At 45.9% G+C, this 16940-nt stretch overlaps 1 protein-coding gene across 3 annotated transcripts in view; it reads left to right on the forward strand.

Annotated features, from left to right (window-relative positions):
- The window catches only part of TMLHE (trimethyllysine hydroxylase, epsilon), a 31614-nt gene extending 15466 nt beyond the window's left edge, over window positions 1–16148 (forward strand). The window contains exons 1-8 of one of the 3 annotated variants that reach the window (XM_026848508.1): window positions 2067–2087; window positions 4945–5126; window positions 6545–6721; window positions 7484–7763; window positions 8904–9023; window positions 12165–12401; window positions 13158–13296; window positions 14456–16148. In XM_026848508.1, the coding sequence (XP_026704309.1) occupies window positions 4946–5126; window positions 6545–6721; window positions 7484–7763; window positions 8904–9023; window positions 12165–12401; window positions 13158–13296; window positions 14456–14587 (1266 nt within the window). In that variant the 5' untranslated portion in view covers window positions 2067–2087; window position 4945 and the 3' untranslated portion in view covers window positions 14588–16148. Of the gene's footprint in view, window positions 1–2066; window positions 2088–4944; window positions 5127–5253; window positions 5330–6544; window positions 6722–7483; window positions 7764–8903; window positions 9024–12164; window positions 12402–13157; window positions 13297–14455 lie in introns of those variants that run through there. The other 2 variants (XM_026848509.1, XM_026848507.1) reach the window with 2 other exon arrangements.
- The last annotated feature ends 792 nt before the right edge of the window (window positions 16149–16940 follow it).

The following is a 16940-nucleotide window of genomic DNA, read 5'->3' on the forward strand; positions in this document are numbered from 1 at the left end:
TTTTTTTTTTTTTTTTTTTTTTTAAAAAAAAAAAAAAATCCGTGTTCCCTTCATAAAGGTTACCTTCACTCAAGCAGTGTCACTGTGTGGTGTTTGGGTACATCTGCCAAAACTGATAGAAATGTCAGATTAAATATATGTAGCTAAGAGACCAGCAGGATGTGTGCCCTGTCTGAGATTTGCAGCACTGAGTATTTCTCAGGCTGCCTCAAAAGCCAATTTACTTTATCTCTCTTTTTGAAGTGTAAGGCCTGTTGTACTACCAAAACTTTCCGTTTCTTATGGATCAGAAACCTTTGTTTTAGCCAGATGCTTCTAGCAATGAAAAAGGATGTGTGAATGTAAGCAACTGAATGTTTGGAAATGTGTATTTTTCTTCAGATGCCAAATGAGCTTGAAAAACAGGCTGGATGTGCTGTCACTGAGTGATAAAACAGGTCTGTTCACAGCCCCAGCAGTTAGGGCATCAGAGCAGCTTCCCTAATGCCAGCAGCCTGGTGTCACTGTGTTCCTGCAAGGTTTTTGTTAAAAGCTGGCTAAAGACCACAGATACATGTGGTTTCTCCTTCCATATATGTTTTCATTGCTGAAACTATTTGGTTACTAATTTTTCCAGCTCAGTATTTCACTTTGCTCAAAATGGGAATTGTGGCTTTTTATCAAAGAGCTTAAAAACCAGTATTGGTTACTTCAAATGTTTCTTGTGACAGCAGTGAGAAACTGCTGAAGGGCCAGGCGGGAAGTCTCATGGACAGACAAGCCCCTCATGAGGCCCACTCTTCCTTCCTCCTCCTTTCACAGCATGTCTCTTGTCTTTCTCTCAAGAGACTTATGGTAGTTTCTCAAATCGCCATATATTTGAGTTTTCTGCGTTTCCCTCCAGCACCCACAGCTCTGTTCCTCCTGTTCACACTACCACTTCTAGTGTGGATCTTGTGCATACTCCTGTTTTTCACCCACTGCATGGTGGACTCTTGGATAGGATGAGCCACACAGAAGATTCATATATAATGTCTGCTTGGGATTTTGTCTTGCTTTGGCAGAGGGACCTATTTGGTAACTGACCTTCTCAAAGTCCACTTGCATTTACACGCAGGGTAGTTTAATGTCTTCTTCCTCCTGCCCTTTCTTTTTGAATTTCAAGGGAAATTTTGTCTTGAAATCTCTCAGCTGCTGTATTTCACTGCTGCCCAGGTGAGCTGCGTGTGGTCTAGACAAGGTAAAGATGAGAAGCATGAAGGTGAGGTAAACAAGCGGGGCTGGGGAAAGAGTTAGCTGTTCACATAACTCCAGCCAAGAGAGAGCTGTTAGCTCTTACTAGATAAACACAGAGGCACAATGTAAATGCTCTCTACTTGTATAGATTTCTTTTTTGTTTTCAACTCCTCTTTAGTTTTAGTATCTCTTGCAAAGATTTAATTTAAGCCTTCTCTGTGAGCTGTTTGTGGAGTCTGCTTCCAGCAAGAAGAGCAGAGAAGCAAGAGGTCTTACTGATTAGATTAAATATCTGGGTCACTTACCGTTACCTGTGTTTATTCTCTGGTAAGTTTTGATATTGGAAGAGGATGAGATAAAAGGAACGTGTGTAGAAAGAGATAACTACAGCTGGAGCTGCCCCAGGCAGAGGCCACTTTCTAAATGGATTTGGAGATGAGCTTTTCCTATCAGTTTTGGGTCCTGTGTGAGGAGATATTGGGCTTGTGCAAACAAGCTTGCTTCTTTTTTTTCCCCCTCTGTTGAGTTAGTAGGTATCCTTGATATCTGAAAGCCAAACTGGACAGTCTTCCCTCCTGTGTGTCTTTCTCAAAGAATAGTCTTAAGCTTTGTGAGTCATAATGCTTAGTTCAGGGAGTTGAATCATTTCTTTAAGCTTTGTAAAGGCAATAAACATCATTCAGCTTCTGTTTTTCTATAGGAGCAGATTTTCTTCACTTAGTTATTAAGTTTGCATATCAAATTTGACTAATTCTTTTTCCTATACTAAACTTTAAAAGCTGGCAGGGAGGGGAAGCATTCTCCCAGAAGCTAGCATTGGCATTTCTGCGAAAACTGATATTCTGGCTGGCTGGAGACCACCAAAGGGAAAAGTAAGTATTCTTGTGCATCTTCAGATGCCTGGTAACTGGCTCAGGCTATGTGAGCTCTCTGGTGCTCCAGTTTCTCTGTCTGTAGTGAGAATGTTAAGAATTTTTCAGGATGTTTCCGCTCATTCAGTGTCTATAAAAAGTTTCACAGGCTTTGCAGCAGTGTTTGAAGTTGCAAGGTCAGTCATGTTTGCAGAGATCTTGGTTACTGCAGGTGTCAGGCAGCAAGCAAGGAGCTTCCAGTGCCTCCCCTCCTGCTATGCAGAGTGAAATGAAACATCGGCTTCTGATCTGTTTCTGTTTAATACCTTTATCAATGATCTGGATGAGGGGATCAAGTGCACCCTCAGTAAGTTTGCAGAGGACATCAGGTTGGAGTGTTGACCTGCTCAAGGGTAGAAAGGCTCTGCAGAGGGATCTGAACAGGCTGGATTGATGGGCTGAGGCAACTGTATGAGGCTCAGCAAGGCTCAGTGCTGGGTCCTGCACTCGGGTCACAACAATCCCATGCAATGCTGCAGGCTTGGGGAGGAGAGGCTGGAGAGCTGCCTGCCAGAAAAGGACCTGGGGGTGGTGATTGAGACCCAGCTGAGTATGAGCCAGCAGTGTGCCCAGGTGGCCGAGAAGGCTGATGGCATCCTGACTTGTGTCAGAAATAGTGTGGCCAGCAGGGACAGGAAGGGGATCTTACCCCTGTACTCGTGCTAGTGAGGCCACACCTCGAGTACTGGGTTCAGTTTTGGGCCCCTCACTACAAGAAAGACCTTGAGGGTCTGGAGCGTGTCCAGAGGGGCAGTGAAGCTGGTGAAGGGTCTGGAGCACAAGTCCTGTGAGGAGCAGCTGAGGGAACTGGGGGTGTTTTCATAAGTGATAGGGCAAGAGGAAACGGCTTCACATTGTGCCAGGAGAGATTTAGATTGGATATTAGGAAAAATTTTTTCACCAAAAGGGTTGTCAAGCACTGGAACAGGCTGCCCAGGGAAGTGGTTGAGTCACCATCCCTGGAGGTATTTAAAAGATGTGTAGACGTGGCGCTTGGGGACACGGTTTAGTGGAGGACTTGGCAATGTTAGGTTAACGGTTGGACTCAATGATCTTAAAGATCTTTTCCAACTTAAATGATTCTATGACTTGCAGGACAGCCTGATTCCTTGCAACCTGCTGAGTAGTGAGTATTGCATTTTAGGTGGTGCAGAAATCAGAAACTTCTGAGTTAAAATCTTTCTGCAGTGTTAAAGCTGTCAGTGAGTTGTGCACAGGCTGTGGCCAAGAACTGGCAAAACTTGATAGCTGAAATGTGCATCTTGATCTCAAACCATGTTCTTTATAAAAATGTTTCCACTTTTTTTTTTTCCTTCGTCCCTAGAGCTGGCTGTGTTTTATTTTTTTCTCTGCTTAACAAGTTGTTGTCAGGGAAGATGACACCTGTGTTGTTTTCATTGTTATTACCAAGTCTTGAGATCTCTGCACTGAGTCAACTATGAAGCAGAGAAGCAGGCTGGACAGCCAAAGCACCAGTGCCTGCACTCTTCAGATAAGAAAATGAAGGAAAATCAAAAGTCTAGGATAAGAAACGCTTTCCAAGTTTGTGTCTTATCCAGTGATAACATGTTTCTACGTGCTTCAGACCAAAGCACTGTTAAAATCCTGCTGGGTTTAGACCTGACCTCCAGAAATTAATAAACATGACAGGGTGTATAGACTATGGCTTCATATCTTAAAACTTGTACAGTTTTTGTCCTTGCTCTTTGTATTGAAGAGTTGTTACAAATCTCCCTCTGAGAAATCGCCTTCTAATCTCTAGCCTAAAATTAACCACAGTTGGTTTCTCTTCTCTGCCAGCTGTCCTTCAGCAGAAGCAGAGATCTTCCTCCTCATTGTTTTGCATACTTTTCCTAGAACTGACCTAACTACTAGATTCCTCTAGTTCTTGTTTCTCTAACCAAGGTCACTTTACTTCCCTGATCCCTGTAGTTCTGTCCAGAAATGATGAATTCAAACCAGGAAGGCTGGAGAAAGACCTGTAGCAGATGAGGCTTTGTCAGTATTTTGTACAAGAGCCTTGGACATGACAGTTGTCTCTTCTGGAGTTGCTTTGTCTGATAAATCCAAGGATCTCATTTGTTTCTACTCAGGACTATTTTCTGCTGTGGTTTATGGTGATCACAAAATAAGCAAGACACCCTTGTGTCTTCTCCTTCTGTTTCCAGCTGCTCTGTGCAGATTGGATTAGCTTGTTTGCTAAAATTCATTGACACCCTAATGGTTAATTCCCCATTGCTTCCATTACATGCAGTTTTTGAGGGCAGCCAATTTTCACATGCAACATCATGGTCTTCCTCCAGGGTGTTGGTTATGTCTGCAAAAGTATCTACTGCAACTGTTCTAAACAAGAGTAAAGCACCCAATTTCATTGAGGTTGCTGTGTAGTCTGTGTGTTGTTAACAGTAAGTGTGGATTGTAAGCACTGGAAAAAGCTTGGCAGCATGCCTGATTGCGTTGTCACTGGGAGGGTGCAGAAGTGACACTGGTACTCAGACTTGACAGTGAAGGCGTTTAATACAAGATTCTCCAGACACTGTTTAGTTATTTTTTGTGTCCAAAGAGTGCCCGGGAGGTAGGTGACTCTTTCCTCTGGCCAGGCTGCCAGTCACCATGCCTCCTGCTTTTCTTCCTTCTCAATGCACTAGTTCTCACTCGCCTCTTTTGACAGTAAATGACAATTGTGGAGGAGGATACCAGCTTTCCCAGAAGTGCTTTTGGTGCCTGGCATAACAGTGCAGAGATCGAGACCGGGATGTGATGCAGCAGCACAGCCGAGTCACCTTGTTTTCCCCCTCTCTCCCCCATGGCTGTGCAGGATGTGGTGCAGGAGGCTGGCGTGTCTGTTCAAGGTGCCGTGCCGGCTGCGTGGAAGCACTAGACATTGCTCGCCGTGGCTGCCCCGTGACAGAAGGAGCGTCCTTGCTGCTGTGGCTCGCCGGTATCACACAGCCCCAGGGTCCCTCAAGTGTGCCTGGCAATTACACGGTGACCATCTAGGTAGGTGTGTTGGGTGCATGGCTACCTGCGTTGGAGTCTATCTGGGGAGAGGAGTGAGACTTTCCTGACCTTGTTCCCCGGGAGTGATTTTTTTGTTTGTTTTTTCTTCTGAAATGGCCTGCTTTAGAGGGATGAAGGCTTGGAGGCTCATGCTCCCTTTGGGAATTCCCAAAGACAGGATGGAGCAGGTTTGTTTGCTGGTGGTAAGTCCTTTATGATAAACAAGGCAATGCTAAATTGGAAATCAAATCAAAGGGATTTCCAAACAATAACTGCATCTGAGCCTTGCCCTGTCAGTCACTTGTTTTCTCTGTAATGCTCAGGGCTCTGACTGGCAGGCAGGATCTTTTCCAAAATAGATGATTCTGGGATGGCTGGTTTGGTGTGTGCCCTGCTCTCTTATCCCTGCTTGTGCAGTTTTCCTTAAAACACTGCTGGGTGAACCACAGTTGTTAGAGCAGGTTTGCAAGCAGCCTGTCTGTGTGGCTGGATGGCATGAACAGCAGGATGCAGGGGGGCATAAAAGCCTTTTTGATGCAAATCATACCTCACTGTCTAATGCTGATTTCTGTCATGTTTTGGAGGTGGCTTGGTTAACGGAGATGTATGTTTCCCTATGGCCTGTTTGGTTTGGTCCAGTGTCTGTCTGCTTGGGTGATGTCTGCTGAGGCTAGTTAGACATTGGTACTCTGAGTCACTTATAAACAAAGGGAGTTGCTTGATACCTTATCCAACACAGGGGCCTTGGTGAAGGGCGTTGTTGTTTTCCCACTGCACAGTGACCTTGGATACTTGGATTTCAAAGCTGAATAGGACTAGAACAGGAAAGGCTCTCCTGTTGCATCTTCTGGCTCTGACCCTCTTCTGAAGGGCTTTGAGTTTTCCCAAGCTGTCCCAGGATGGAACAAGGAGGAGAGGCTTTATTGTAATGCTAAATAGATATCAAAACTTTGCATCAAGGTCTTGATGTTGTCTGTAATGTTTGTATAGTTTGGGTGTTGGTGTGATTATTTGGTTGACTCTTATCTGTATTCCTGTGCTGGGCTCTACAACTATGTTATGTACAGCAGCTGCTGTACAGCTCTGAACTTACTACTTGTTGAAGAGGGATGAGAGGTAGGTATGTGACCAGCATGTTTGCTAGCCAGACTCGTTGTTGCAGGATGAAGTTGCCTGTAGACTTGCTAAGAAAGGAGACTAAGAAAGATCACTGACAGCCAGGCCTTCTGTGAAGGTATTCTGCCTGGTCTTCATCCCATGACGAGCTAGCTTAATTTATGTAAAGAGGTGTTAAGTCTAACAGCCTCTGCATCCCCTATAAGTGGGATCACAACCTGTGGGCCCTTGGCTTCAGTTCTTGGCTTTGTTTTTTCCGCTGTTCACACCAGTGCATCTTTTGAGCCCGTCCCTCTTTGCAGAGCTCAGGTATGCGAACACGTTGATGCGCTTCGATTTTGTCTGGCTACGGGACCACTGCCGCTCAGCTTCCTGCTACAACACCAAGACGAACCAGCGCAGCTTGGACACGGCTAGTGTGGACCTGGGAATCAAACCCAAGGCTGTCCGGGTAGATGAGACCACACTCTTCCTCACATGTAAGTAGCAAAGTGCCTGTGCCCTTCATGTTTTACAGACCACCAGCTCTGCTTGGAGGGAACCTTGTTGATGGATCCCACTCTTAGGTTTGCTGGGAGAGGGCAGCCTTATCTCTAAATCAGTAGCTGTTTTGAAAGAGATTTAGCTGTAAGCAGATTTTAAACACTGCTCTTCTGAGCAACTGTTACTGTAAACATGCCTCAGTCTTAAATTTGTGTCTGCTTTTCCTCTCCATCTCCCCCAGCCCTTTTTGGGTAGAGATGTGTGTATCTTCAGTGTCTGGGTATTTTATTGGTTTGTTTGAAGACAGCAGCAATGCAAGTAGTGAACAGATTGGTCAATAAATGGTTGGTTTTCTTTTCCTTACCTTGTCCTATTTGAGCTGGTATCCCTGAGCAGAATTCACATTTTATGTCCTTTCTCCTCAGCTTCTCAGCTGCTTTCTTCCTTTTGTTGTAACTTACCTTTATTTATGGGCTTGTCTTCAGTGTTTTAATTTTCCTTGGAGTCCTGTCAATAGAAAGCAAAGCCACTGAAGTTGAAACACTTAGTTCTGAATTTGGAGCTGTTGCAGCAATGGCATGCTTTTAGGACTTAAGGCTTCAACCAAATAGTATTTTGGGTGGGATCAGGGTGCAAAGAGTCTGTCACCAGACAAAATTAAAAGGGTGAGGACTGTCCTAGACTGATGGTTGCACTGACCCCAATCTTGGGCCGTTCAGTGCAATTGCCCTGACTGTGACTCTTCTCCCTCGTCAAAGGGCCGGATGGGCATGTGACACGGTATGGGCTCGAGTGGCTGGTGAAGAACAGCTACGAGGGGCAGAAGCAGCAGGTCATGCACCCGCGGATTCTCTGGAATGCAGAAATCTACCGCCAAGCCCAGGTCCCATCCGTTGACTGCCGGAGTTTCCTGGAGACAGACGAGGGGCTGAAGGAGTTCCTGCAAAACTTCTTGTTATATGGGATTGCTTTTGTAGAGAATGTCACTCCCACCAAAGAGGACACAGAAATCTTAGCAGAAAGAATCAGCTTAATCAGGTAACTAGGGCTGCACTGGGAAGGCCAATGGCAGCTTTATAGAGGAGCTGTGGAAGGTAGACACTTTTTTTGTTTTGGTTTGTTTTTTTTTGTTGTTGTTGTTGTTGTTTGGAAAGGTGCTGCTGCCTTATCCAATATATTGTGCAGTGTGGCCTGCCTTGCAAACAGCATCTTCTGCAGCCTCTGGCCACTCTGGTGAACAGAGATGGAATATTGCACTGTAGGATCTGACCTCTTTTTAGGGGAGAGCCTGGAGTCACTAAGTTATGGAGCTGCCTCAGGAGCATGCAATGACTTTTATGATAGTGGGACTGTGCACAGAGAGAAATGACTGAAGGAAGTAGCCTGTCTGGGAAGACTAGAGCTTTGCAAGGAGAGACATTTCCTGTTATGACTTGAAAGGTTAGGAGGGCAGCCCTGGCCCTGGGAGCCAGGGAGATCAAAAACAATTTGTAGCTCTCACTAAAGAAAAATATTGAGAAATGTTTTTTCTGTGTTTAAAACACGCCAACAGCATGGCAAGCTGGGGTTTGAGTTTCACATTTTATCCAAGCTGCAGAAACAGTTTAACTTGCCTTGGGCCACTGGTAGAGGAGGGATTTCTTTTAATGAATAGTCAATCCAGACAGAAATGAGGGGCTCCAAGGAATATCCAGCCAATTTTTTTGTCCAGGTACCCTTACCCTGTAGCCCCTGTTTGTCCTTGCCTTCTGTCTGTTCCCTTCCATGCATGTTGTAGAGGAGGAAAACACAGGATCCTAAGGACAAGAAATGGGACTATTGGGTAACCCTGTGGTGGGTACAAAGAAAGTCTGGCTACACTCTGTCAACTCTTCATGTCACTCAGTGGCTTCCTTGATTTGACTGGAGCTGATGTTTGGTGTGGAAAGAACATCTGTAATTGTGGAGGGGAAGCAAGACTCGTTCCCAACAGTCTTTTTGGGTGAAAAGAGAAATTGAAAACTAGAGGAGGCACTAGAAGCACCATCTCTTAACAAAATTCACATTGTCAAGTTCTTCTGCTTTAATTTATTCTGTACATAGGATGAAGGGGAGTAACCTCAAATGCAAGAGAGGATTTGCTTTAGCACCACACTGGTCCCTGCAGTGCTTTGTGATAACTGCTCACCTCTTTTGCAGGGAGACCATTTATGGTAGAATGTGGTACTTTACCTCCGACTTCTCTCGAGGGGACACCGCTTACACCAAGCTGGCTCTGGATCGTCACACTGACACAACCTACTTCCAGGAGCCCTGCGGGTAAGTGCTTTTGCTGGTTCACAGACCCACAGTGCAGAAGGCAGGGGCAATTCACAGTGGTGCCATTTCTAGCAACACAGGCTTCATTGTCTCCAGTGCTGATGATGGGATGTACTTCCAGTCACACAGCAATTCTGGGTCCTGTCTGATCCCTGTGGAGTTGGGTAGATCACTTTTTGCTTGAAACTTCTAGGTCTTCCAGAATGCAGGCAGTGAAGGACTTGGCTATTAGATAGTTGGCTGCTGCTTGGTATGGCTCTGGTTCAAGTAGTCTTTGTAGCCACAAAGAAAGCTCAGTGCTGTAGTCATTTCTGTGCTACCCTGAAGCTTATCCAGCAATCTCTTCTGAAATCACCCTCCTGGGTCTCTGAAGTGACACCCAACATTCAACCTTGCAGAAATGAGCAGTTGATTTGATTTGTCTTTCAGGTACATCTGGCGAGGCAAGGCTCTATCCTGCAGCAAGTGCCTCTTATCAGCTGTTGTACAAAGTTGCTGCAAAAGTTTGCTTTGACTTAATACTTCTGACCTGGGTGAGCCCTCCTCACCCACATCAGCACTGTCTCTCTTGCTGGCTGAGCTCTGTTAGCAGTAGCTTCTGGCAAAGGAGGGAGAACGGGTCTCCTTGGCCCAGCCTGCAGCAACTGTCTCTGCCCTCCCAAGCTGTGAGAGTGGTAACTGCTGTATGTGCTGTGCTCACGTATGCTCTGGGCAGTTGCTCGGCTTCAGTCCAAACAGGTTGAGGTTTGCATTTTGGCAGTGGTGCAGCCCTCATGTAGTCAGAAACTGGGCTTCCCCAGCCCTCCGAAGTTCACACCTCTGCTTTTAAAAGCAGTTTGTAGCTACAGCATTGTAGCCCAAATGCTACTTCACAGACTGCTTCTCTGGTAGAGCCTCTAGCCTGTGATTCTGTACACAGCTGGGGAAAGGCAAGCTGCAGCCCTGATCATGGTTCACAGTGAAGTGCAGGAGTCTTGGTCCTATTTTCTTGCTTAATTTTTGGGGGTCTGCTTTTATCTCAGTCAAGCAGAGAACAGATGGAATTACTGTGATCTGTTAGGGAACTAGGGCTGCACAGAGAAATCATCCAGTCCACACCTTCTGCCCTAGGGCAGGATTAGCTCTTCCCAAGTCAGGCTGTTAACTTGCTAAACATCTTAATGGGAAAGGTCTGTGGTGCAGAGCTGTAAAAAGCAGAGGAGGACTAAGGGGAGAGATCTGTTGGCTGCATTTGGATTTCTGAGCAGCCCTACAGACCAGAAAAGGTAGAGTTACCTAGGTGGCACCCTGAGCACTGTTCTCTGTGCCCAACCAGGCAGGAAGCTTTTGGGTGTTAGCATTCATTCTGAAACAGCTTGGTGTTGGGAGCAGAGTAAGTGGATTTTATTGTGCTCCGTGAAGCTAGAAGTTTATGCATAAAGCACAGGTCCTGCCACGCTCTTCAAGCCAGATCTAGTTGGCTTCCCTGTTTTCAGTGAAGAGCTGACTGCAGAACCCATGTGTTTTCATGCTGACTTGTTTTAGAAGCTCACAAAATCTTCTCCAAAACGAAATAAAGAAAAGTAATTATTAATCAAAATTTAACCCTACAAAAAAGCTTTGATTTTTTTTATTTTTTTTTTTAAACTGCTCAGTGCCAGAACTATAGAGCTCATTAGCTATTTTTATATCTACCTTTCTTTTCCACTTAGAAGCATTCCCTTCAGGTAGGTGTATTCTCATCTGCAGCCAACTGAAGTATATTAAGCAATGACAGCATGGGCTAAATTAGTAGGGCCAACCATTAATGCTTGCAGTTCTGCAGAGCCATAGTTGCGCAGGAAGAACATGAATTTCTGGCTTTCCTGAGCCCCCGTCTCTGCCAGAAATCCCTTCTTCCCAGGCTGTTTCAGACTTGCTTCCAAAACACTTGAAACAGTCTTTGACCTGCTTCTAAATTAAATGAGGTGTTTTTCAAGAAAGATGTGTTCATTTGAATGTCTCTTTCCTCCACTGCTTTGGCTGAAATCAGCCAAATCTGACGAGTCTCAAGTTAAACTATTGCAAAGGGTAGAAGATAGAAACTCCCCAAGCTATGGGAAAGACTGCAACATTATCTTTCTCATCAGGTACCAGAGAGCCTCCTGACCTCAGAAGATGCTTTTTCAGTGCCCTGAGCTGCAGGAGAAGGTGGTTGCCTTTGAGGCAAAGCATTCTTTGCTCCAGCTCTTGTGGACTGACTTTGTAAAGTTATCCTGAAACTGTTGAGGCTGGGAGGGTGGTTAGAGCACTGGGGTGAAAATGTGCTGGTGGAGCTGGGAGATCCTGCCACGTCACTAGTCATGGGATTGGTTTTAGAGGCCCTGAAGGGAGATGAGAAGATAAAGGCTTTCCCAGAAGGTCACAATTAATTTGCTAACAAGTGAAGTTGGTACACTGTGGAAATTGGAAGTAGGTGGCTCAAGGCAGCTCCTGGGTATTTGTTCCTAACAGTACAATGCCTGCCTTGAATGAAGAAAAAAAAGGAGCTTCAGAGAAGTAATAGAAGGGCAAAAGCTGAGTTGGATGACTTCCCACTAGGGAGGGGATGTCCCTGTAGGTAAGCTGCTCACTGGGGACTCCTCCGCTCCAGGCTTTTCAGAGGATTGTTAATGTGGTGCCAAGCTTGAGGGACTTCTCCTGACAGCTTGTGGGAGACCATGATGTACCTGCCTTTGAATGAATCACCCTGAACTCCCCATGTAGTTCTGGAGATCTAAACGGTACAATAAGCATTTCTGTAACTGTCCTCTTGTTCTGAAATGATCTAGGGAAGTTCATTTTATGCTTTTGAACTTCTGTGTCCTCCTGCCTGGAAAGACTTTGGGTGCCACGGGTCCAATCCACCACTTGAAGTCTCCCAGACTCATGTCACTTGATTTGAGAGGCAGTGTAGGCAGTTAGGGGCCTTCTCAGAAAGCAAAATGAGTGAGATTTGGGCCTGAAGAAATGGCAGGTACTGCCATTTCTTGCTGGTCTGTCTCCATTTCCTGGCAGGTCTTTGAAATTAGAAGGGTGGTGCACCCATCTACATCTGACTGGGTCTGTGGGGAGCACCTTCTGTCCATGGGACAGGCAGCCAAGGTCTTTTCTCTTGTGCTCTGTATTCTCTCACCCATGCAGCATCCAAGTGTTTCACTGCCTGAAGCATGAGGGCACGGGCGGGCGGACGTTGCTGGTGGATGGTTTCTATGCAGCGGAGCAGGTTCTCCGGCAAGCCCCTGATCAATTCGAGCTGCTCAGCAAGGTGCCACTGAAGCATGAGTATGTTGAAAATGTGGGAGACTGTCACAACCACATGATCGGAGTTGGCCCCGTTCTCAATGTCTATCCCTGGAACAACGAGCTTTATCTGATCAGGTAACATCAACGTGAAGCCTCTTGCTTATGGGAAGGGGATTGTAGCAGATAGTGGTGGCTTTCCAGAAGATATCACAAACTAAAAACCAGTGTATATTTGAGGGGCAAGAGTGAAACCACAGAAACACCCTGTGTTTCCTCTTGGGCTGTGTATTGCTGCTTTAGAGGAAGTATCAGAACCACTGATACAAAGATGGATGTCAGTGCTGAGCTTTGAGCTTTGATTTTTTTTTTTTTTTTTTTTTTTTTTTTTTTTTTTTTTTTTTTTACTTCTGTCATCCTCTTTTCAACTCCATGCCCTTCTCTCACTTCATTTGAGAGGCAGTAGAATTCAGCCTTTCTCTGAAAAAGCTGCTAGAAACTAGCCTGGTGTACAGAGAACAGGGCTAGTGCAGACTGGTCCCCTTCTAGAGGAAATTTGGGCTGCTTTCTGAAACTCCAGCTTGGCTTAGCACAGGAGGCTGTCCAGCACTGCTTTGTGCATTTATTCTGAGCAGCCCTCAGTTTTGCCCATTGCTGTGGCATATCCTTCCATGGAAGACCAGCAAGAACAGTTTTACACTTGACAGTAAACTCATCCTTGCTCCCGGTGTTGTGTATTCTCCTGGAAGTCCTGCACTTGCAGCCTAACCTCCCTAGTCCTCTCTATAGCCTTCCTTAAATACTGACCAATCCTACAAACACCTGAGGTTCCCTTTAGAAATACGTGGCTGTGCTTGTGGAGTCATGTGGGCACTCTCTTTTCTCTACTTCTAGATACAATAACTATGATCGTGCTGTCATCAACACCGTGCCTTATGATGTTGTGCATCGCTGGTACACTGCTCACCGCACACTCACCGCAGAGCTCAGGAGACCAGAAAATGAACTGTGGGTCAAACTGAAGCCAGGCAAGGTAGGACTCAGAGTTGGGAGGCTCATGTGTGTTTGGTACAGGGAGGGTGGCAGGGTGCTCCTTTGGATGTGCAGGCTTGCTGCCACTAAGGTAAATGCTTCAGGCAAGCTCTGTATGCTGTAGTTTTCCTCTCTACAGCTGTTTTAAGCTGTCTGATATTACAGTACTGGCATCTGTTGTGTGTGTGTGTTCCTACTGTACTGAAAGAATATGAGCTTTCAGATAAGGCAGAAATGTTTCATTCAAACTCTGCCTCAGAGGAAAGTCAGCTCTGCCTGGGGGAGAGGAGGAAAACAGTCACTGAAATGAGGGCCCTGGAAGCTGAGAGGCTGGGAACACTTAATGTTCATCCTCTAAGTTCTTCTAGAAGAAAATTCTATTTTGATGGAAATATAAAGGTCTGGGAAGCTGAATTTACTTCTGAGGTTATTTTTGAATCCTTACATTGCCAACAACTCATGGGACACCTGGGCGCTATCTGCACTGTCCCAGCAATGGCTAAGGTGCCTTCCCACACCTTGGTACTGAAAGGAAAAAGTTCTGCCCTGCATTTGAAAGGCTGATGCTGGGTGCAGCTTTGGAGGAGCTTGAACTAGAGCCACAGTTGTAGATTTGAAGGTATTGCTGGTGTATGGCTGCTTCCTCCAACTGTGCCTGCTTGAAGGGGTTTTATTCCTACAGGGTCTAGATTCAGTCTGAGCTCAGGGCACTATAAATGAAAGAGTCCAGCAGGGGTGGTGAACAAATCAGAGCCCCTACACCTCTCTGTTCCCAAGACTGCCCTGGGGGGGAAGTGACACTGTAGAGGCAGAAGATGCCCAGTTTCTGTTGCTGGTGGACTACTGCGCGACTTCTCCAGTAGAAAAGCAGAGAAACAGCCCAACGTGTTTTTGTGCTTTGCTAGCTGTCATGTTTCAACCTGTGGCTAGCGGCAGAGCAGAACTGCTGGCTTCAGGTAGAACAGCTGTGCTAGATCACATGAAACATCTGGCTATAGTCTGATGTGCCATCTCTAGTGTTGGAACAGGAAGTGTCATGCTCACCGTGGCTTACCTTTACTTGCTCTTCCAGTCTCTAGGGATCTCCAGCGCTAGGACCTGTCCTGGCCCTGGCTGTGGTGCTTGCCCTTCTTCTGCTAACCTTTTCTCTTCACCTGCAGGCACTGTTTGTAGATAACTGGCGCGTCCTGCACGGACGGGAAGCATTCACAGGGTACCGCCAGCTCTGTGGCTGTTACCTGACAAGAGATGATGTGCTAAACACCGCACGCTTACTGGGACTCCAGGCTTAGCCCAGACCACCCTCTGGAGAGACAGTCAGACCTCCAGCACCACTGTGCTGTTGCATCACCATGCTGAAAATGTTGCACATACCTCGGACACCTCCACTCTCTCTAGGCAGTTCTCGGTGCCCCCTCAGGAGAGGGAGCAGGTGGAAGCCAAAGGTCATGGGAGCCTTACGGGACCATATTCTGCCTTTGAGCATGGTCAGCTCTTGCTGTCTGTGCACCCAGCCTGGTCTTTCTAGACAGTCTCTCTGTCTTAGCTCTGCTGAGTGAAGGTTAATTGCACCACAGGAAGTGCTTGAAGCGCCTATTGATGTGAAGTGCTCCTCCAGTCAAGTGCCTTTGGGACTTGAAATCTTCATTTTAACTTGTTGTTCAGCCTTTTTGTCAGCTGGCAGTTCTAGGGGATTTTTTTTTGTAGCAGAGCAGAATGGAAATCTTTAGGGTCTTATCTCGCCTCAGGCTGGATTTTACTTCTTCTAGAGGAAAATTTAAAATCTGTGGTCCCCATTTGATTAAAATGCCGCTACTCAAACTGAGGGTTGTTGGCATATTTTAGTGACTTCTTTCTTAAATATACTATGTACCCCTATAACAGGCACTGGTACAAGCCGTGCTGCTTGAGGGATGGCCTGGAAAGAGAACCTTGTACAGTTAGGGTGTTTCTGAAAAGGTTTAGATTAGAAGGAAAGGGGGAAGTAGCAAGATCTGTGTGTTGGGAAGAAGAGATGACTGTTAGATGAGGGATGTATTTCTCCCATTTCCTTGACTTCTGGTAATGTAATGCTTGTATTATTTCTGCCTGTTGCACTGTGCTTGTATCAAGGGCAAAGGCTCAGCAGCTACAGTATTTGCTGACAAATTTCCCACTGTGCCTCTCTTTCATCTTTTCTGAAGAATGAATTTGTGTTAGGTCATCATTGCACTGGCTGCTAGATGAAGCTGACCTTTTTTGGATTTTTTGTTGTTTTGTTGTTTTTTGGTTTTTTTTTTTAAACCAGATTCTCCTGCATTGTGGAAGTAATAAATACAGAGGGTGCCTTTCAGCTCCTGGTAGCTGGGAGGATAAATTGGAATCTGACACATTGAAGGGCCACAGTGTAAGGAACAAAAGCAAATCCTATTGTTACTAGAAACGTTGGAATTTCAGAACCAAAAGGGGATTCTAGGATTTGTTTATCTTTCACTATTCCAAATCTCTGGGGATGTTCACTCTGCTCTGACTAGACCTTAAAACAGCTCGTCCTTTTAACTCCTGACTTCCCTGTGCAAGCAAGATGCTCTTGTTTCCAAGGTACAAGTGCAGCACAGGTGTGTACGTGCTAAACTTGTGGCCCTCATTTAATCTAAACACTGAATATATAGATCCTAGTGTTAAGAGACAGTCTCGAAAGCTTCGCTTCGTGTGGACTGAGCTACCTGATGCTGTCTTTGGCAGTATTTCCTGTCTGCAGTGAGCCACCACTGCAGTTATCAGGAGTTGAAAGAGGTTTCTGAGTGGAGGCTTGGCAGGAAGCTGTTGATCAGAGGATATGTGAGGAAGTGAAACATGAGCAATGGTGGCAGGTAAATACAAGCTTGAAGTTTAGCTGGCTTCTGTCAGGTACGTACCCCAGGGCCTGTGAGCAGCAGCCTCAGATACAGGCAAGAACTTGAATTTTCCTCTAGACTGAGCCGGTGAATTCCTTCAGCAGCCTGCAGCACATATTCTGTTACTTTCCTTATCAGGCATTTTATTTATAGGTTCTCCTTAGGTGCCAGTTGTGCCAGCACAACTTAGATGTGAAGTTTTACAAATCCTCATTAATCATGTTGAAGTAGCAGACCACAGCGGTTATATAAGCTGTTCCTCACGCAGCCCAGCTCAGATGCTCTGGGACTGTTTTCACCTTGTGCTTCTGCATGAAGCCATGGCCTGGAGCATGGGGGAAGAGGTGGTGTCAAAAAACAATCTCTGATAGTTGATAGTTGACAAAGGAGGGAACAAAGGACCCTGATCAGTATTTGAAACCCTTGGGCAGTGGAGCCCTCTTTCTAATTATTTGAGGGCATCAGGGGTTCCTGAGCTCTTTTTGCCTCCCTGTGCCCCCACGATACGAGGGAAAGTGCTTGGCTAATGTGGAAACCTTTCCTTAGTCAGTAAGGGTAGCTTTACCTTCCCTTGCTCGGGGACCTCCATCTTTATCAACTACAAGCTGAAAATAGAACACTACCCTGAGCTGGAGCGTGCAGAACTATGGCTAGCACAAGGGAGAACCGACCAAAGTGCATTGATGACAGGTCCTCGGGACGTAGGTGCCTTTCTGACAAGAAACTTGGTGACTGTAGCTCTGCCTCCCACTGCAGCTGCTGCTGCCAA

This window comes from Athene cunicularia (genome assembly GCF_003259725.1).
Source record: "Athene cunicularia isolate RWA chromosome 4 unlocalized genomic scaffold, athCun1 chr4_part3, whole genome shotgun sequence".
In the NCBI taxonomy this organism is placed as follows: Eukaryota; Metazoa; Chordata; class Aves; order Strigiformes; family Strigidae; genus Athene; species Athene cunicularia.